This window comes from Tympanuchus pallidicinctus, unplaced genomic scaffold, assembly GCF_026119805.1.
Source record: "Tympanuchus pallidicinctus isolate F22 unplaced genomic scaffold, pur_lepc_1.0 scaffold22, whole genome shotgun sequence".
In the NCBI taxonomy this organism is placed as follows: Eukaryota; Metazoa; Chordata; class Aves; order Galliformes; family Phasianidae; genus Tympanuchus; species Tympanuchus pallidicinctus.
Genome location: NW_026294739.1, coordinates 7739912 through 7758883, shown reverse-complemented (window position 1 = coordinate 7758883; position 18972 = coordinate 7739912). Strand labels below are relative to the sequence as shown.

The following is an 18972-nucleotide window of genomic DNA, read 5'->3' as shown; positions in this document are numbered from 1 at the left end:
TCAGTATTTTTTTTCTCCTGCCTTTAAGTGAAAAGGCCAGATTGAAGCCTTCTTGCATCAACCAAACTTATCTTCAAAATTTGCTTTTTGAATTTGGTTTAATTGAAGTGGCTTTTCTTTCAGTTGGATAAAGAAGCTTGACAGCTGAAACTCTGCAGTGTTACTGTTAGGTACTTCATTGCTGCTCTTACTTGAGCCTATGCTGTGTCAGGTGCTGCTTTCTCCACAGGGCATCGTGTTTTGAAGCACCTTCTGTTGAATGACTTGGGTTGTTAAAACCTGGTTGTAAACTGATTCATCCTAATGACTAGATAGCAGAAGACAGAAATTGGCTTGATGTTAAATTGAGTCTTTTTTTATAACTGTTTCTCTCTTTCACTGAGGTTTTTTCTCTACGTTCATACTGTTTTTACTTAGTGTAATTACCAAAGTACATAGCATCTGAATAGCAGATCAATAACTGCTGCCTGTTCTGCTTAGAGATGTACCTATATCCTATAGCAGGTCGCGTAACCTTACTTGTGCAGTGGAAATATGTGCAATACGGATGTTAATTCTGGAAATTTGTGGGATTTTTCAACATCTGTAAGTATTTGAATTGTAGACATGTCATTATTTGGCCATTAGTGCATTGCTGTAAATAAGGGTCACCTAGATGGCTTATATGGATGGCTAAATTAGATTGCCATCTCTGTGGTGAATATTTTTGTCTTTTGTTGTGCCAGAGGATTTGGAGTCCAGTTAAGCAGTGTTGCAGTATGTCTGGTGGGGTAACAATGGCGTGTTGACATGGGAAGAAAACTCATTTTCATTATTATGCTGTAGCAGAGGAGTGGGGACCAGACTTGTGTCTACAACTACCTGCTTTTCCCCTGTGCAGACTCTGAAGGTTGGGTTCTGTGAATTTGCAGGTTTGAAGGAGAGGGTATTAAACCACTAAAAATGGTAGATTTCAAGAAACAGTTATGAAAAATAGCACTTTGATCCATACTGTTTTGTTGAAGATGGAGAGACTTTGCGATACTGGAATCCAGATGTGACAGAAGCACTTACTGCTTCTAGAATTACAGCTTCTGAAGGTAACTTTCTGTAAAAATCTTTCCTGATTCTAAACCATGATGTCTTGTTTTATCGTTACAGATGACTATGGACGAGAAATATGTAAACAGCATTTGGGATCTCCTAAAAAATGCAATCCAAGAGATCCAGCGTAAGAACAATAGTGGTCTCAGTTTTGAGGAGCTATATAGGAATGCATATACAATGGTGTTGCATAAGCATGGAGAAAAGCTCTACACTGGACTGAGAGAAGTGGTCACTGAGCATCTCATAAACAAGGTATGTCACCTTTATGAATTGCAATTGAAGTATCTGATGTGGAAGAATTCTGTTCAGTTATTTAAATTATGAAAGTCTGATGTTATCTTTCAGTCTTTTGTTGAAATTGCATCAGTGTATTCAAAAAATGGTAGTTCTGAGCTAACTTTGTGCTTTAATGACATCATATTCCTGACAAGATTTGCTCTAAGTTTTGGATGGAGGATAAACTGTAGGAAGTCTTTCCCGTTTCATGCTTCCAGACAACTCACAGATGCGTCACTGCTGAGATATGGGATTCTTATTTGCAGAAAAAAGATGTTTGTGGCCTTCTGATGGCATTTTGTGACTTTCTCAGAACTAATTTTGATTTGTTTTTCATTTGTGGAGCAAAATAAATACTTATGTAATAACCTGCTTGTTATGGGCAAATGAACTAATTCACGAGTTAGTGAGAGTTACTACACAATGTAAATAGGCAGTAAGCAATGTGCTAAAATGTCAGCTCAGCAGCAACTGGGTAATAAAATAAAAGCCCTGGGTAGTTTGCATTCTACCCTTTCAGCTTTTTCAAAACCACGTAATTCAGCCACATTGAAAAGCAGAAGTTTTGTTTCTGAAGACGTAGCTCCCTTTACATCTCATATTGAACTAGGGAACAATCTCTGTAGTTGTGATGGGTAAAGTTAGGGTTGATTAATAAGAATGTTATTGATGAAGCCAAGTTGAAACTTAATTTTTCAAAGTCCAGATAATATTTAGAAGTTGTAGGATCCTAAGTCTAGGTAGGATGCCTCGTTTTGTTGCAGTAACATTCGTACCTACCTGTCTTGGAAAAGAAAGGTGCTTTGATCCCATATTCTGACTGTGGATTCCAATGGAGTGTCAGAACTTTTTGTCCTTTTATTAGAACAGCCGTCCACCATTGTGCAGCTCGGATGAGTGCTGCTGGCTGAAATACAGAGGGTGGGTGGGAGGCTCGTCTAAATAGTGCATGATCTTTGGAAAGCTTTTTGTGCCCACTGACTGGAGTTACTGCAGTGGCTATGCAGAGATGTGTGTCATTGCTGTGCCACAGGTGAAAAGAGTTTTATGTTCTAAAATCCTGAATTTCAGTGGCACAGTCCAGATAAATACAGCCTGAAGCCTGCTTTGGATATAGTGGGTGTTTTGGTTCTTTTTTTTTTTTTTTACTGTTGTGTGAGAGGAAACATCCTGCATGAAGTGGCTAAATAACTTAGAAGTGTTCTATAACTGTAGCTCATCCTGTTTTTGTAACGCCTGCATTCATAATCTGCACTATTCCTATACTATGTGGCAAATGACTGAGACTTTTTGTGCTCTGTTCTTGTATACCCCAGTATTTCCAGTCTATATTTAATAACAATTAGGAGACCAAACTTTTTTCGCTTTGAGATTATCCTGTTTTAATTTGAGGAAGGCTGCTTGTCTTTGTTCCCAGTTCTGTTCATTTGAATTGTCCATATGCAAAAATCATTATTCTGAAGCACTGACTGTGGCAAATTGACTGAAGAGCAGCAGATCCTGTGCATTTATACAGTCACTGCACTGCCTGAGAGGCTTGTACAGGTGCTAGTGTAGGAAAAAATGCCTTTCTGTCACTTAATGCTGGTCTTTCTAATGCTTTTAAGGAGTCTAGTGCTATAGCATTCTGATCTCTTAATGTAATTAATCAAATGGTATCTGTGCATATGGTTAACAGGGGAAACGTTTTATTAATGTAGGAAAAAATACCAAGTTTTAGTAGTTAAATGTCATGAGGTTAAATTGGCTGAATTATTCAGGTGTCTGATGATTGCTTCCTATAAACTTCCAACAAATAAAAGTTCATGAAAACTATTTACTTAGATTAAAATGAAAATTTGCAGAAGTGGTTGAATGTTAGTAAAGAGTAGGTGTGCAGTAGTTCTAAGGAGCAGAACTTACATTTTGAATTGCTAAAATCCTTCAAATGAAATTGCTGCTTGCTGTCTGCATCTACTGGTAATCTGTCTGCAGGAAGTTGTATGTGTGTAGTATTGCAATCATGTTAGTTAAGAGTAGATGCAGTGGCTGGACAGGGGCAATGTACTCAAATGTTTTTAAACGTGGTTGTCAGTCCTGCAGTGCATGTGGTTTTTTTTGGTGTGGCATAGTTAAGAACTTCATTTGTGCTTTATACCTGTCTAATTGCTAGGTGAAAGTTGTGCTCTGACCAATATTTTTAGTATAAAGAATCTTTCGTAGTAATATTTAACTACCAAGCAAAAAAAAAAAAAAAAAAAAAAAAAAGCCATGAATTGCCTTTGCAGTGTATTTAGTTGTACTGAAATGATATGCACAAACACAGCACAATCATACAAGATGAAAGCACCTAAGTTACTATAAAGTATGCTTGGTTTTGAACTTGCACACCCCAGCAGCTTGTGGTTATGATCATCATGCTGTGACTTCTTGATGAAAGAAGGAAGCCAAGTAATTTGCTGTGCATCACTGATAGGAGTTAGCTGTCTTGAGCTATCTTGTATTTACCACAGGATGGAGACATGCTAAAACTTGTGTTTGCCTTTATATTGACAATATGGTTATATTATTATTATATATTATTATTATATATTATGTATCTGTAAAAATGAAACTTAAAAGTGTCACTGAATAGAAGGTATTAAAACTTCTCACTTCAATTCACGCACAGGAAGAAAGGTGCATTTAATTATTGGGCACCTAATACTTTGCTGATTGTTTCTTTCCTTGTTGTTTGGCAGCCTTGTAGGTCGATTTGGGTGCTTTCTTCATGTGTCTTGAGCCTTGAGCCCAGTCTGTTCCTTCAACACAATAAAGCCATACAAGTGCTTAAAACAAACGAACAAACCCCCCCCAAAAGCTTAGTGTACAGATTGTTGTTGGTTATAAGTAAAATGACTTGTTGGAACAAAAAGATATCTTGAAGTTAGTTTGCAAGGTAATGTTTTCAAAATTCTTCACTTCTATGAACATTTTAGTCTGTTAAAATTTGGACTGTCTAGACATGCATTTTTTTTAGATTGTATGTGAGACAGAAAAATTGATGGATTTGTTGGCCAAGGTCAATATAGTATTTTTTTAGGTAATGTGTGGCCTGAGTCTGCTGCTCATCAAAGATCCAGAAATGTCAAGGACTGTCCTACACCTAAGTGGACTGAAACGTGCTGATTTGGGGAGATACTAAAGCAACACTGAAGAAGTGGGATATAGGAAACCTTATCTAATGCTTCTGCTGCTGTTTTGTCACTTGCATGCCAGAATGCTTTATAACACAGTAATCTTTGCTGGCAAAACTGGTGGAGTTTATCACCAACTGTACATTGTCTTGTAGTAGTGGTAACAAAGGGCATGCAAGAATGCCTACAGTGAGAGGTCCTTGTGGGGTTGTTGTTAGGTGCAGAAGGATGGGATGGAATGCTGATGCAGGTTTGTGTAAACAGTCCATGTCTGGTCTGGGACTTAGAAGGATATCTGTGATCTATGGCAAGATTTATTGTTTGCTGTTGTGTTTGGTTTTTTTTGGAGAGAAGGCTTGTATCTCTTAGATAGGACCCCAAGAGGTGCTTTCTATAGTGTCTGTGAAGTAGATGGGGGAATTTTGTTGTTACTAGTTGTGTAGGAGACCAAATTGCAAGCATTAAGGAGTACTTTGGCTAGCAAGGTACAAAGTATGAAGTATGTAGGTATCACCTACAACTATCTTTCCACCTTTATAGTTTTAAGTTTGTTTTTGCTAATGCAATTTTCCATACTGAGATTTTGTTTAAGTTTTGGAAGAGCAGCAGCTGTCTCTGAAAGGCTTCCTTTCAGATCATGAATATCCAGTTGTCAAGTAGAAGTCATTAATTTCACCACAGCAGTTTTGCTCTGTGCTTTTGCTTGACTGTGGTGCTGTGCTTTTGCTTGGCTACAGTGTTTTGTGCACTATGGTACTTTTCCTGTAATATGGTTGTATTCAAGGCCTGTACAAGGAATGTATTTAACAGCAGTTGTAAACAACAACTGGCTTGGCTTTTGTAGCAACTTGAAGAACAGTTTTTCAAACTTGTCTGCATCTAAAAATAAATGGAGGGAGTGTGTCGTTGAGAGGCTTCACAGTGAGACTTCAAGTAGCTTTGTGTTGTGCAGCACTGTGCAGTTCCTGGATTTAATACGTGTTTTTAGAAAGCCTGGCAAAGTGCACAGCAGAGGTGGTGCAGGTGTGAGAGCTCTTCTGTCTGCTTGGAAGCATGTCCTCCTTGCAGCCTGAGCATCCTGTTTGGTACCAGCTGGTGCTGAATGGGCCCTGGCTTAATGTAGCAGGATTACTGTCATGGGTGTGTGCAATTATAAGGGTACAGACCTGTGATGGTCTTCTGTATATCTGAGTAAAACTGATCAATCCCTACCCTGATTATCTGTGCTTGTAAACTAATTGTGCTTTCAGTTTTTCTTTGATAAGTTTTGCTAATGTGACTCGTGCATTTCCAGGTTTTCTTCATATTTATCAGGAAATTGAAAGCAATGCCGGCACTTTTCTTTCTCTTCTTTTTGGAAATTAAGCTCGCGCTCTACAAATGTGGCTGGGGAAGTTCTCAATGTGTATTTATATTTCAGCTAAAAGCTACACTGGTTGGATGACAGCAGCACACACCTTTGGGAGACCAAAAGCTAAGTGGCAGTCACTGTCAGAAGGAGCAAAGCAGGCAGCAGCAGCAGTGGCTGTGTGTTACACCACAACGCTGAGTTTTCCAAAACCTGGGAGGGGAGCCTGGCTCAGGTCTATGGTGTAGGAGTTGGAAGGTTTCAGAAGCTCTGAACAACCTGCAGGGTACATAGATCAGCCACTATTAACAGAGCTGAGTGTTACCAGGGTAAGCTTCTGCAGCTTCTCTGGAAGAGGCCATAGTGTGTGGATGGTATGTGATGCCCATGGAAGTTGTTAGATATGTGGTAGCATGCCAGACTGCATTATTTTTCTTACACCTATTAAATATTAAGTTTAAATGACAGAATGCTGTCTGTCAGGTGGTTACAGTTGAGATCGTTGCAGCTAGTGGCTGCTTGTTACCTGTTAGGCTTTCCTGTTTGAAGTCTCAATGAATTCACATTAGCACCCAAGCATAAATGCAAATGTATAAATGTAAAAAATACGGATTTTTTTTGAAGGATGGAGTGTTATAGGATAGATTTACTATTGGTTGGTGGGTGGGGAGTGAATGAAAGGCGATTTATTGCCCATAAATACTCAAGTTAGGGATGTATTATCCCGTGCCTATGTGACATGAACAGACTATCCTCTTTATGGATAGCAGCAGGAGATCTGGGGACATGAGCTGTGTGATGTGGGTTCTGTTTCTCAGGTTGGAACAGTCTTAAAGAAGAAGATTGTTGGCCATGTTAGAAGAGCAGGAAAAATAGGAACAGGAATTGAGAGAGGATTTAGGGAAAGCACTAATTGACTTGGCTATTATAAAAATGTGTAAGAAGTTTTCTCAATTGTGTTTGTATTTTGGCCTTCAGAGGAAGGAAGAGTGAAGCTGAAGCTGTCGAGCTGAAATGCATTTAGGATGCTGGCTACAGTGTTTCCTGGTCATAGCAAAAAAATAAAAAATAAATAAATAAAAATAAAAAGGATAAAGCTCTCCCTAGGTGCCCTATGGTGATTTTTCTTATAGCTGTTAGGGGAAATGGATGTGTATTGGTGGATCAGAACAGAAACCAGCTAAAGCATTCTTGGACTCTCAAGTGAAGAGTTATCTTAGCCTCTGAGCATTCCTCCTGTGTAAAGCATAGGACACTTAATGTGATTTAGAGCACAGCTGTGGGGTATTTTGTGCTGCAGTGTGAAGTGAAAGATGATGTACTTCGATACTGCATTAAGCTGCTGGCACTGACCTTGTGGGCCGCAGCTCTGCCATGGCCTGGCCCCACCTGTGCCTGCATACTGGGGGAGTGCAGACAGCACAGGTGCACCAGCAGACTTTCTCTACTGTTGAGAAGAAGAGATGGGGTGTATTTGTAGTGAAGTCCTTCAGTGTGCAGAGAAGGGTGGTGTTCGGTCTCATTTTCTAGTTGTTTGAAGTTAGGCAAGCAAAAACTGCCCTCCAGTACAGAAAAAAAGTTCCCAATTTTGCTAGCATTTAGAGTGAGGTCTTGCTTCGCTTCACAATTAACAGTCTTCAAATTGTCTGTTTGGAATGTAGCAGCCTGTAAAATCTTGTAACAGTTCTATAAAGCCTTGATTTACTGAACCATTGATATGTTTTTAGGTACAAATTTCAGCGTACTTATCGCTTCTTGCTGAAATCGCCATGTATAACTGCACAGAAATGCAGCTGCAGAGGTGGGGTTTTGCTGGGCTGTGTGAAATTGAAGCTATTCCCCATCTGCACGTTGCAGCCTTGATGGTTACCCCCACTGTCTTTGCAAACATGCCTAGAGATCTGTATGCTGCTTGTTATGGTCTTTATTGCCTACTTAGTCTGTTGACTTTCTGCTTGTGGAAATAGAGTTGGAAAAGATTTCTCCAAATTTGTATTAAAATTTATGGTTTTATGTCATATTACAGGCAGTACTGAAGTTGTTTTATTTATGCTGCATGGTGTATAAGTATAGATTGTTTGCCAGAAGCCAACTTTAACTGAACATCCATTTGTCCTTTCTTGAGTACATGAGTGGTAGTGGGATTTTTGATTAGTAGGAAGTACTGTCAGAAATGAAGTTGATGGGATGAACAAATCAGCTAAAAGGCATTAATAAAAACAGTGACTTTCTTAAGTCTTCTTGTTAGTGGTTATGGATTATTGGTATAGGAGTTCATACTGAGTGAAAGAACTGTTACTTACTGCAACTGTCTCAGCTACTCTTCTACCTGAGCTTATTTCTGTTTGTAACATGTGCCATTACTTTCCAATATTCTGAAATGACTTATGATAGTAATTGAAACACTGTAGCATATGGAATTGACCCTTTTATGTTCTTGTTTTCAGCTTGTTTTTTTCCTTACCTGTATAAAGCCTTATTTTTCTACTGAAATTATATACAGGGTCAGCAGCTAGAAAAGTTTGAGCATGTCTGTAATGTTCAAAGTTCACAGAAGAGCGGATATTTTTTTCTGAAGCAAAGCTGCAGATGATGCAAGGGAAACTGACTTGATTTTATGACAATCTGTTCATTTTTGCTCTAGGTGCGAGAAGATGTATTAAACTCCTTGAATAACAACTTTTTACAAACACTAAACCAAGCATGGAATGATCATCAGACAGCAATGGTGATGATTAGAGACATTCTGATGTATATGGTGGGTATTCTGCTTTTTCACGTTTAATTTGGTGCTTGATTGTTTCTTGACAACTGTAAGCAATTGAGCTGGAGAGATGAAAGGCAAGGGATGCTTAGCAGTCATGTTCTAAGATTGATTTTATTTTTTTAATCCCATGTTTTGAATTTGTATGTACATGAGATCAGAACCATAACATACAGTTATTTGACAAATTAAAACTAGGTGGTTCTTTCTGGTTATCTCATCATTAGGAAAATGCATCAAAAACTGTTTGATCTTGTGGTTCTTAGATTTTATTCACCCAGAGGTAGTTTCTTACTGTACATGATAGTGCAGACCTTGCACAGATTGCTTTGTAGTTTGCTGTTGTTCATTAAACTTTATTGTTTAAAGAGGATAATTCTGCTTAGATACTCAGTGTTCTTCAGTGAGTATCGACTCCTAATTTGAATGTTTTGCTATTCATACAGAGGTAGGTCTAAGATTACAAAGCATGCATAGATAAACATATGTTGGCTTGATATTAGTAACTTTATAAGAAAAAATGCGTTCTAACGTTACAGCTAACAGAAATTGTTGTATTTGAAGAGAGTGGGCCTTATGTTTTTGTCTGGATCATATTATGCTTTAGATAGAACATTTGTATTTAAATTCCCAGAGTGGTAGGTATACATAGTTTTTAGCCCAGGGCTTAACTTGAGAAGTAAAATGGTATCTGTTGAGAGGCTGTTTTGTGTGTAAGATCTGTTATTCCACATATCATGCTAAAAACAGTATTATATGTAATATCCTTCAGTGAAGAATAAGATAATGATATTGCTTCATTTCTTTTATTGTTAAGAAAAATGATTGACTGAGATTATACTGTTATCTACTTAATAACCAAAGTTCATGCAGCAATTGAAGATCTTATACTGTGAAGCTGAACCTCTTTGATTAGCTGTGAAGAAAAACTGCTGATTAATAAGATACTAAAAGCTGAAGAATTTTGAGTAGTAATTGTAGCTACAATCTTTTCTTAATGGATTTACTAGCTATCCATGTTCCTGTCTGTTGTTGAGAATAGACCAGGTATCTAAATAACGAGGGTAGGATAAAATGCCCTCAGTGATACTTTTCTTATCTGTGTGCCTTATCCTGCCAAAAGGATTAACCATTATTTCATGTTGAGAAGATGTACTGTCTTCATTAGGTAAAATGCTAGATTCTTGTTTGCCAGGGAGCTCATAAAATGGACAAACTGGCCTTGTCTTTAAATTGAAGAAGCACAGAACACATTGTCATTAAAAATACACGCTTGGATACAGATTGAAGCATAAATGATGGTTGAAAATTGGACTACTCAAAGATTTGCAGCTTCATTTTTGTCACTTGAATAACTTGTTGAGCCGATGTAATTGTGCTCATTAGAGTAAGGTTAAGAGCAGGAGGATACAAGCGCTATTTACACTTTCAAAACGCTTAAAATAGCTGATTGGTGCATGGAGTTATAAGCTGGAGATGCATCTGTTGAAGATACTCCTTCATGTTCTTAAAATAAAGGACTTCGTAAAGTAAGGAATTATTTGCTCTCCTATGAGATTCATCTGAATGAAATTTAGTTTTATAGTGGTAAGTCAGAGGAAGTTTATATCTTTATCCAAGCACAGAATATCATCTCAATAAAAATATTCCGTCATTTAAATGAAAAGCAAACCGCTGTGTAAACTCAGTCGCAATTGGCTGTTAATTGACATGCTTGTATTCTATCAGAAGAAGTGTGTGCAACCATAGTCCCTGTCCTTCTCTCATTTTGTAGGCTGCCCCCATTGCTTATCTGTCAGTTTCGGGAAATGTACTGATTGTAACCAAAAAGCCACAGTTTGACATCCGTGAAAATACAACATTTAACAGCCTCTAATCTCATTCTACTGAATTGTAATCTTATTCTACTGAATTCATGCTTCAGCTGAGTGATTGTACATCCTAATCTAAGCTGTGTCTGTTTTCGTGCTGTTCATTTTCTGGCTTATTTTGAACCATAATGATCTAATTCAAAGCAAGTACTTTGCCATCACCTCTTCATCTTTTTTTCTGTTCAGATTTGCCACTTCTAAAATGAAAATGAGTTCAATAGCATCTTTTTAGAAAAGTTTATATTTTGTACGATGTGGTTTGTGCATTATTATGGTACTTACTTGTAAACTGGTGTATTTGCAGTTCGAGGTTTTTGGCAGAAGTTCATTTATATTTGTAACCTCAGGACATTTCAAAGGTTGCTTTATGATTGTATTTGAAGAAAAGAGAAGTGCATAACTGTGCCTCTTTTGTCTGATAAAAGTTTGCTCCGTTTCATGGCTATTGTACAACCTCTCCTTTCTGCTTACAATTTTGCAACCTAAAATTGTACAGTGAAGATAATTGTAGCTTTCTTGAGATATTTCAGTGCCAGCAATTGAATGTCAGGAGTATGTAGCTACACTGTATTTTGGTAGTATGTTCGAACTGGGCTCTTCCTTTTTGGCTCTACAGTAACCGATGCCAGAGAGATGTAACACTGTACGTCCATGTTGCTGTTTGCGGCAAGTAGAGGGGCACCGAAGTAGTGAAGTCATGAGTTAAGCAGCTCTGCTCTGAGTGAAGTCATGTTTTAAGGCATGCTCACATTGAGGGGCATAGGCATACACACAGATCCAGCAAACACTGTCAGAACCAATTGCTGTTCAAATGCTGCTGTGTATTTTGAAGGGTGTTCCCCTCTCATCTGTGCAGTGCACAAAGCCAGTGTCTCATTCGAAGCCAGTGCTGACTGGTAGGCCTGGTGAGTTTTGACCTTGGGGTGTAGAACTTTTCTGGCTCATGGCTCACACATGGGGTAGAAGGGAGAAGTGTTGTTTTTATATTCGGAACTTTGATTAAAGATATTTGCAGTATACGAGCATCCAGAGGCTGAACATGCACCAGGCAGAGGTGGAGCAAAATGTGGCTTTTGATAATGTGCAGAAGGTAACTTGTTTCAGCTGAGATCAGAACTATTCTGCAGTGTAAGCAGCACTGTAGCTTATGAATAATTGCTGTGTGAAACTCCACCCTTGACTCCCGAGAGTTACTCTTACCTTTTAAGCACCTGCTGCTTCTCCCCATGGGAAGGAATTGCTGTTGGGTAGCATGTTGCCTTGTCAGTCAAACCAGTTCCCAGGTGGAGCTACTTGGCTCCAAGATTAATTTTTTTTTGAAGGTAGGGAAGCTTCCAGTAAACAACAACGCAGATTGGTACCGAGGGAGAGCATATCAGCAGTATCAGGAATGCTAATGCTGCTGCTTTAATTTGGGTGCTATGGAGTGGTCTGGCTTGCTGAAGAGGGGGTTGGAGTTGCACTGAGAAGAGTTTCTAGTGCAGTTATTCCTTTATTTCATAATGGCAGTGTTAAATACTGGGTGCCACAACAGAAACCACACAGATGAGTCACAACCATTGCTTTGATCCATTTAGATACTCTGCTTCTTGTGCTTCAGAGGCCTGAATATTCTTTATAATATTCTTTAGAAATTGAATATGTATTCTTTGAACCACAAGTGACAGAACGCGTTAGACACTTAATTTTCTTTCATCTCCTTAAAAAACGTACTTTAAACTTATTTCAGCATCATGGTTACTTTTGTTCTTGATGGAGGTGCATAAGCAAAAGAGTGAAATAAATTGCATTGTTTCCAAACAGCAGGAGAAATGCAAAATAACATTCTAAGGATCTAGACCACCGTGTATCGATAAACGGGCTCTGTGATACCAAACGGAGTAACGTGTTTGGTTTGAGGCAGAGTTCTGCTGGCTTCCTGGACCACAGAGGCTGTATGAACTACGTGCTACCTGTCTGCAGGGCATTAGTGGACAATCATTCCTGCTTTGTGGAAACTGGTATTTTGCTTTCCTGTACTGATCAGGAGACAATCTACTGTGTAATTGCTGTAGGATTAATTTTTCTGTGTATGTTTGGCTGCTAAAATACTAAAGGGTATGGAATCTGTTCCTTGTTATTTCTTCTAATTGTGGAACTTGTGTAAATGTACAAGCTTGTAATTTTTTTATAGTCTGAAGTATTATTTAAAAAAAAAAAAAGTTTAATTTTCTGTGTTTGAATGATTTTTTACTTGAATTCTGAGTATAGTAAAGTGCTTAAGAAGGTAACTGGTGGAACCAATGGGGAAATTAATCTTTATACTCCAATTAAAACATTACCCGTCATCCTCTATAGATTTTTTTTTGTTATTTTTATTTAACTGTAAATTCTTCAAAAACCTTTTCACAGTCAGATTTGTGACTACAGAACATTTCAACTTCTACGAGCATCCTGAGTTTTAAGCAGTATTTCTTGGTTACAACTTGAACAGTTGCTTCAAAATAATGGATTATATCCTAGCGAAAATTTAAAACAAACCAACCGGAAACATTATTGCTTTTTTCAGAAATAGTTTGTAAAAACTCACGACTTTTCTATTTGTTATTTCAATGATCTTATCTACCTCATCACTATTGTGTAGATATTAAGCAAATACACGCATTTTCTGTCTTGTGGTGACTTTATTAAGTCTTGCTTTTCTAGTGCATTGATGAGCTGGGGGAAGGAACAGAAGAGAGGTTCATCAATCAGAACTAAACATAGAAAAAAAAATTGGACGTTTCTGTAAATAGCTGCAAGAAAACTGTGTGTGTCTGCTCAGTAGCGTGTCAGTGAACTGCATGGTGGTGTTCATGCTTGTTAGACTTGTAACGTTGTTCTGAGCATCAGCCTGGATTAGTGAGTGTATGCAGTAGAGGGCTAGAAGATGGTCAAGCAGCTTGACCCATCTTACAGATTGAGTAGGGAGGTAGAACAGTGTTATGCTTAGTACAGATTTATATAACGACATTTCAAGATAATTGCTCAGGTTGAAAGGTAGGAAGCTTTCTAATATGGGTCCAACAGGAGCCCTTAAAACAGTTTGCATTACTTGTTGATAAACTTTGTCTGTAATTATTTTGGTTTTACTTCTGTTCAGCTAATTCAAGAAATGTCATTACATTATGAGGAGGAACTGTGAAATTGGGTGGTAGAATTATGAATGGGATATAGGGAAAAAATAACTTACTCTTTACAGAAGAGAAAGAGGGTGGATGGGAGGGAATTAAGTAAAAAAACCTTGCAGATTATGCCATGATTTTTTTGAATATTTTGGGACTCCCCCTACTCTGGAAAAGTGTCAGGGGTGTAGATTTGTTCTTGCCTGGTTTAGTCATAAATGCTGTGCTTACAATCTTAAACAATGTAGACTTCCTATGAAATAAAGTTTTGGTAAGTTGGACTGATTCTGAGGTTACTTTCTTTTAATGATGAGAAGACTCACTTGATTATATCTGTACAGCACTAATGTGACTGGTTTCTTCCATTTCTGAATAGCCGGAATTTGAAGTTCTATTGCTTTGAATGCCTTTGTTGTAGGACCGTGTCTACGTACAACAAAATAATGTGGAGAATGTCTACAACTTGGGTTTGATTATTTTTCGAGATCAAGTTGTGCGTTACGGCTGTATTAGAGATCACTTACGGCAAACTCTGCTGGATATGATTGCAAGAGAAAGGAAAGGAGAGGTTGTAGACAGGTAAGATGTTTGTAAGTGACTGTCTTCTGTTGCAAGTGATACTTACCAGTCCTTGAGTGAATCACAAACATGCACAACTAAATCCTTACTTAAGCAAATGTTTCTCCATTGCGTAGAAAAAAACCCACATTTCTTCTTTTTTCAAAACTTAATGGCAAATGGATAGGCTCATTAATACATTCCTCATATTAATCTTGAGATCCTCATTGAAGTTTTTGTTAAATCTCTCCATTACCACTTTCTGTCAGAGCATTTGATAATAAAAGTGGAGGTTTGACAGTTCTCTGCCCCTTGTTGTCATCCTGCTTGTCCTCTGTACTGAAAGGCTGTTTAAATTTCCTGTACCTGCTTTGTTTGATTTTTGAAGTTTTCTTTTAGTCTTCCATTTCAATTCCTAATGTTTTAACCCATCTAGTTCCTGGTAGTTCAGTTACTTCTGGGCTTTAAAATCTGTTCCTCGTGTTCTCTTGCCATATTTGTGAAAGTAGAGTCTGATAGCATGCACTTCAGGTGCTGCAGCTGAAGTCACTCGAAGTTTGCACATTTTTTGTTTCTCCAGTTTCGGAGCAGCTGATGGGTGTGGAGATACGTAAACTTCATGCTACTTTGGCTGCAGTTCTGTAATTGGGATTACCCAACATGTAGTTTATGAAGAGAAAAACACATGCTGGCAACAGCTGTATATTATCCTCTGCTGCCAGAACCTAGAATTTTTTCATAGATGCAATTCTTTTGTTTTTGAATTTTATCAGTGTGTTTTAAACAGATGCTTAAGTTGCAGGTGTGTTTTCATACTTTGTATGGCACCTTCTGTGCAAATTTCCTTGTTTACTACTAACCTACACATGCAGTTTTCAGTTTTCTTTGGTTATTTCTTGCATGGTGAAATATATTCCTGTTAATAGTTTTTGGTAGGACTTGAGACCTGCTTTCCTATCATTAAATTCAAAAAATAAATGTTGTCAGCTAGCTCCTTAGTTTTGAACAGAAATAATCTTACTGCTTTAATCTTCTGGAAAACCTCTCATGCAACAAACAGACTTTTTATCAGTTCATTTTAAGTTAAAGTTTTCTGAGTTGTTGTTCTGCGATGAACTCCCTATGTTATGTTGATTTCTGAAGTTGTTAACAACTTACTTTTGGCAGAGGCGCAATAAGAAATGCTTGCCAGATGTTAATGATTCTAGGTCTTGAAGGAAGGTCAGTCTATGAAGAAGACTTTGAGGCTCCGTTTTTGGAGATGTCTGCAGAATTTTTTCAGGTACAGCAGTTTTGTAATTACTTGTCTTTGGAATGCTTTTATAATTGCTTGGAATCGTGAGAGTTAGTGGTATTTGACAAGTATGTCAATCTCTGTTAAATGAAATAAAAAGTGTGACTAACTTTGAGGAAAAAATAACACTAATTTCACAGAATTACCATCATTTAAATGTAATGGTGAGCACTGACATTCTCAAGAATAACAAGAAAACCATTGATGCGCGTAGCTCATAAATATGGCACTGACTGGTATTTGAAAAGAAATTTTATTTTTTGCTTCTCCCATCTTTGATTTCTTTGGACCTGTGGCTGTAAGTGCTGTTGGTCACTGGATATTGGGCTGATTTAGTTAACTTTAGCGTGGAAAATACCGCACTTGTGTTCGTGCACCTTCATACATACATAACACATTGAGTGCAATAGAACTTTTGTTTTGTGTTAAGCCTGTATGTAAATCTTGGAGGTCTTGTTTGTTGGACATGCTGGGAGTGATTTAACTTGTTGATGAATGCTGATCTGAAATAACCAGTGTATTTCCTTTTTCCTCCTTAAAATACGAGAAGTCTAAAGTATTAATTTGTGTTAATCACAGATGGAAAGTCAGAAATTTTTAGCTGAAAACAGTGCTTCTGTATATATAAAGAAAGTAGAAGCTAGAATTAATGAAGAAATAGAACGGGTGATGCACTGTCTGGATAAATCAACAGAAGAGCCAATTGTGAAAGTTGTTGAGAGGGAGCTTATTTCCAAGCATATGAAAACTATAGTGGAAATGGAGAACTCTGGGCTAGTTCATATGCTGAAAAATGGGAAGACAGAAGGTAAGACTGTATCGTATGGGAGACAGAAATGCTTACCATACTGCTTGTTGTTTTTAAACATAGGATGAATTGAGCTTAACTTTTGTGTTCCTGTTTGGCTTTCTTTTGCGCGCCTCTGTGAATGGTACTTCAGAGGCTTTAGAGAGCTTTTAGGAAACTTGTTTCTGTTTAGTACCAGATACTTTACTTTTTTTTTTTTTTTTTTTTTTTTGTAATCTAAGTATTTAAGTATTTCTTAAGAATAAGTATTTATCTTTTGTGCTGTGCTTGGTTACCTACTCTACGTGAGCCATTTTATTGCTTTAGTGCTTACAGTATGTAGCTTTTAAAATGCATCACTGTTTTGTGGGGTTTTTCTGGGGGGGGGAAGGGTGCTGTATGAAAATGATAGACTAAATAACAGTGAATTGCATGACTGATCTGGGGGGAGAAGGATTTGTTGCAGGAAAAAAAGTTGTCTGTTCATTTTAAAGGGTGAGAAACATATTCTAAGTGATTGAAAAAGAAGGATTTGGTTTGGTAAGGTTTTCTGTAGTACAGGTTACTGTGAGACAGCAACTGAATGCAAGTTTTTATTGAGAAAGAACCCGCACTTCTGAAACAGCGTAATGAAGAACGATTGTAGTATCTATTTTTGGAAGTCAGTCTTCATACTAAAGCATTGAGAATGGGAACAGACTCACTGCTTGGATAAATGGCTTTTGTTCCTCGAAGTAGCTTCATAATTAGGTGGCAGTCAGAGTGATAAAGTGAGCAAATTTCTTAGCTGTAAGAAAAGAGAATTTCTGTATGGAAAGGTAACGCAATGGTACCGTGCTTAACCTTTTTGCATTAATATCCAATTAAGATAGGCTTCAGAGTGACAGGATATTGAAGGGTATTTACACCGTACAAGAATTAATATTACTTTTGTAGGCATTGGTTTAATTTAGTTGTGAGGATTTTACATAAGAGGTTTATAAGGACTACTCTTCGAAAGCCGTACTTAAGCTAAGTCAGTTCTTATGATTTTAGGTATGTGAAACAAAGTAGTGGGAATTTATGCAGCTATTCCTTCAAGACAGTACAAACTAAATTCAGCTAAACAAATGCAAATTAAACTCATGTTTTTACTGGTTTTTTTTTTTTTTTTTTTGTTTTTTTTTTTTTTGCTTTTTTGCTTTTAACAAGCATCTCATTAGTGCTGTCTAATTTGTTTTAACATAATATTTGATTTTGGGACGGTAGCCTTGGAAGATACATTCATAAATACCATGAAAAGAAGCAATTTTAGTGAAGCTTAAAACACACCAGCCTTTAAAACAACTTTTGCTGGCCTGGTGATCAGCAACACAAGATTATGTGCTATAGACAGCTTGAACTAGAATAATGAAATACCACCTTTGTTTTTACTTTAATTTTCTGTGGCTGCTGTAGTTAGTATGTTCTTGGGGTAAAGAAAAGGGGCAGAAATTTCCATCAGTGCCTGAGCTGTTACAGGATGCTTTTGTCGCTTGAGTGTGTGAACTCTTCTGCTGTTTGTTGTCTTTTGCTGTGAAATGAATGAGTTACACAGGGCATCATGCATAACATCTCATTCTTTTCTGCAGACCTTGCTTGCATGTACAAGTTGTTCAGTCGTGTGCCAAACGGTCTGAAGACAATGTGCGAGTGCATGAGCTCGTACCTGAGAGAGCAAGGCAAAGCACTAGTTTCTGAAGAGGGAGAAGGAAAGAATCCAGTTGACTACATTCAGGTAGTTGAATATTTGAAAATTGCCTTTCCTTCTTCTTTCCCGTATTTTCCAGAGTAACACGTTTTAGATGAGAAACCTCTTAGCGCTGACTCAGAAGGGTTAATTATTCATTAATAAACTTCATTTGTGCTTCTATTTAAAATGCGCACATTTTTTTATTTTGGAAGTGTTTAGAACTCCTAAGTTGCTTGGTAAGTACATGCTTCTAATTATCCTAAATCCTAGTGGGTTTTTGGTATCTACTTTTATTAAAATATTCAAAACAGTTATATAAAACCTTGGAACTTTTTGGTTTATTGTAAATTATATTTGCCTCCAGATTGAATTTTATCCTAAGAAGCTCCTTAGCATCTATTTAATGTAATTGTGTGCAACGCTGGCTATTGATGTTCAAGGTGGAATTTCATAGCAAGATTCTAATGGTTTACAGCATTCACCTCTCACTCACATTTTAATTGCTAGCTTAATTCTTGGTCTCCCTGAGAGACACAGCATTTCTGCATATTAGTAGGTGTTTTGTTGTTCTCCATCTCACTAAGATTTTGTGTAGCATTAATTTACCAAGACCCTAAAATGTGTTTCAGGAGTGTTGTCATATTTTCTTTCCTCCCATTGTCTCTGAGAATGTAGCTCTAATTTCTTTCAGAGTTAATTGAAATTCAAGTAAATGTTTTATAGCTGAAAATGTTTTACAGTTGATATCAAAATGTGTATTTGTTAAATATGTTAATTTTTTTACAAATGTGTAACTGCAGGTTTTTTGTCTGGTCCTTTAAAGAAGCATTTCATGTTGTTTATCTTATTATCTCTACTTTGTTTGAAAACAATCAATTTACTAGAACTGGTTACTATTACAAGAAGCCATTTGAGTATAGAAACGTTTTTGTTTGAATTGTCTGGCAGTGCTGAAGCAAAATTTCTTACCTAATTTGGA

General features: G+C 37.3%; 2 protein-coding genes across 2 annotated transcripts in view; both read left to right on the top strand.

Moving 5' to 3' along the window:
- The window catches only part of SERPINE2 (serpin family E member 2), a 606689-nt gene that overhangs the window by 487164 nt on the left and 100553 nt on the right, over nucleotides 1-18972 (top strand). The gene's annotated exons all lie outside the window — the stretch shown is intronic.
- CUL3 (cullin 3) overlaps nucleotides 1-18972 on the top strand; it is a 49989-nt gene that overhangs the window by 15039 nt on the left and 15978 nt on the right. The window contains exons 2-7 of the mRNA XM_052686407.1: nucleotides 1141-1338; nucleotides 8510-8623; nucleotides 14062-14222; nucleotides 15369-15483; nucleotides 16075-16303; nucleotides 17893-18038. Coding sequence (XP_052542367.1) covers nucleotides 1141-1338; nucleotides 8510-8623; nucleotides 14062-14222; nucleotides 15369-15483; nucleotides 16075-16303; nucleotides 17893-18038 — 963 coding nt within the window. The remainder of the gene's footprint in view (nucleotides 1-1140; nucleotides 1339-8509; nucleotides 8624-14061; nucleotides 14223-15368; nucleotides 15484-16074; nucleotides 16304-17892; nucleotides 18039-18972) is intronic.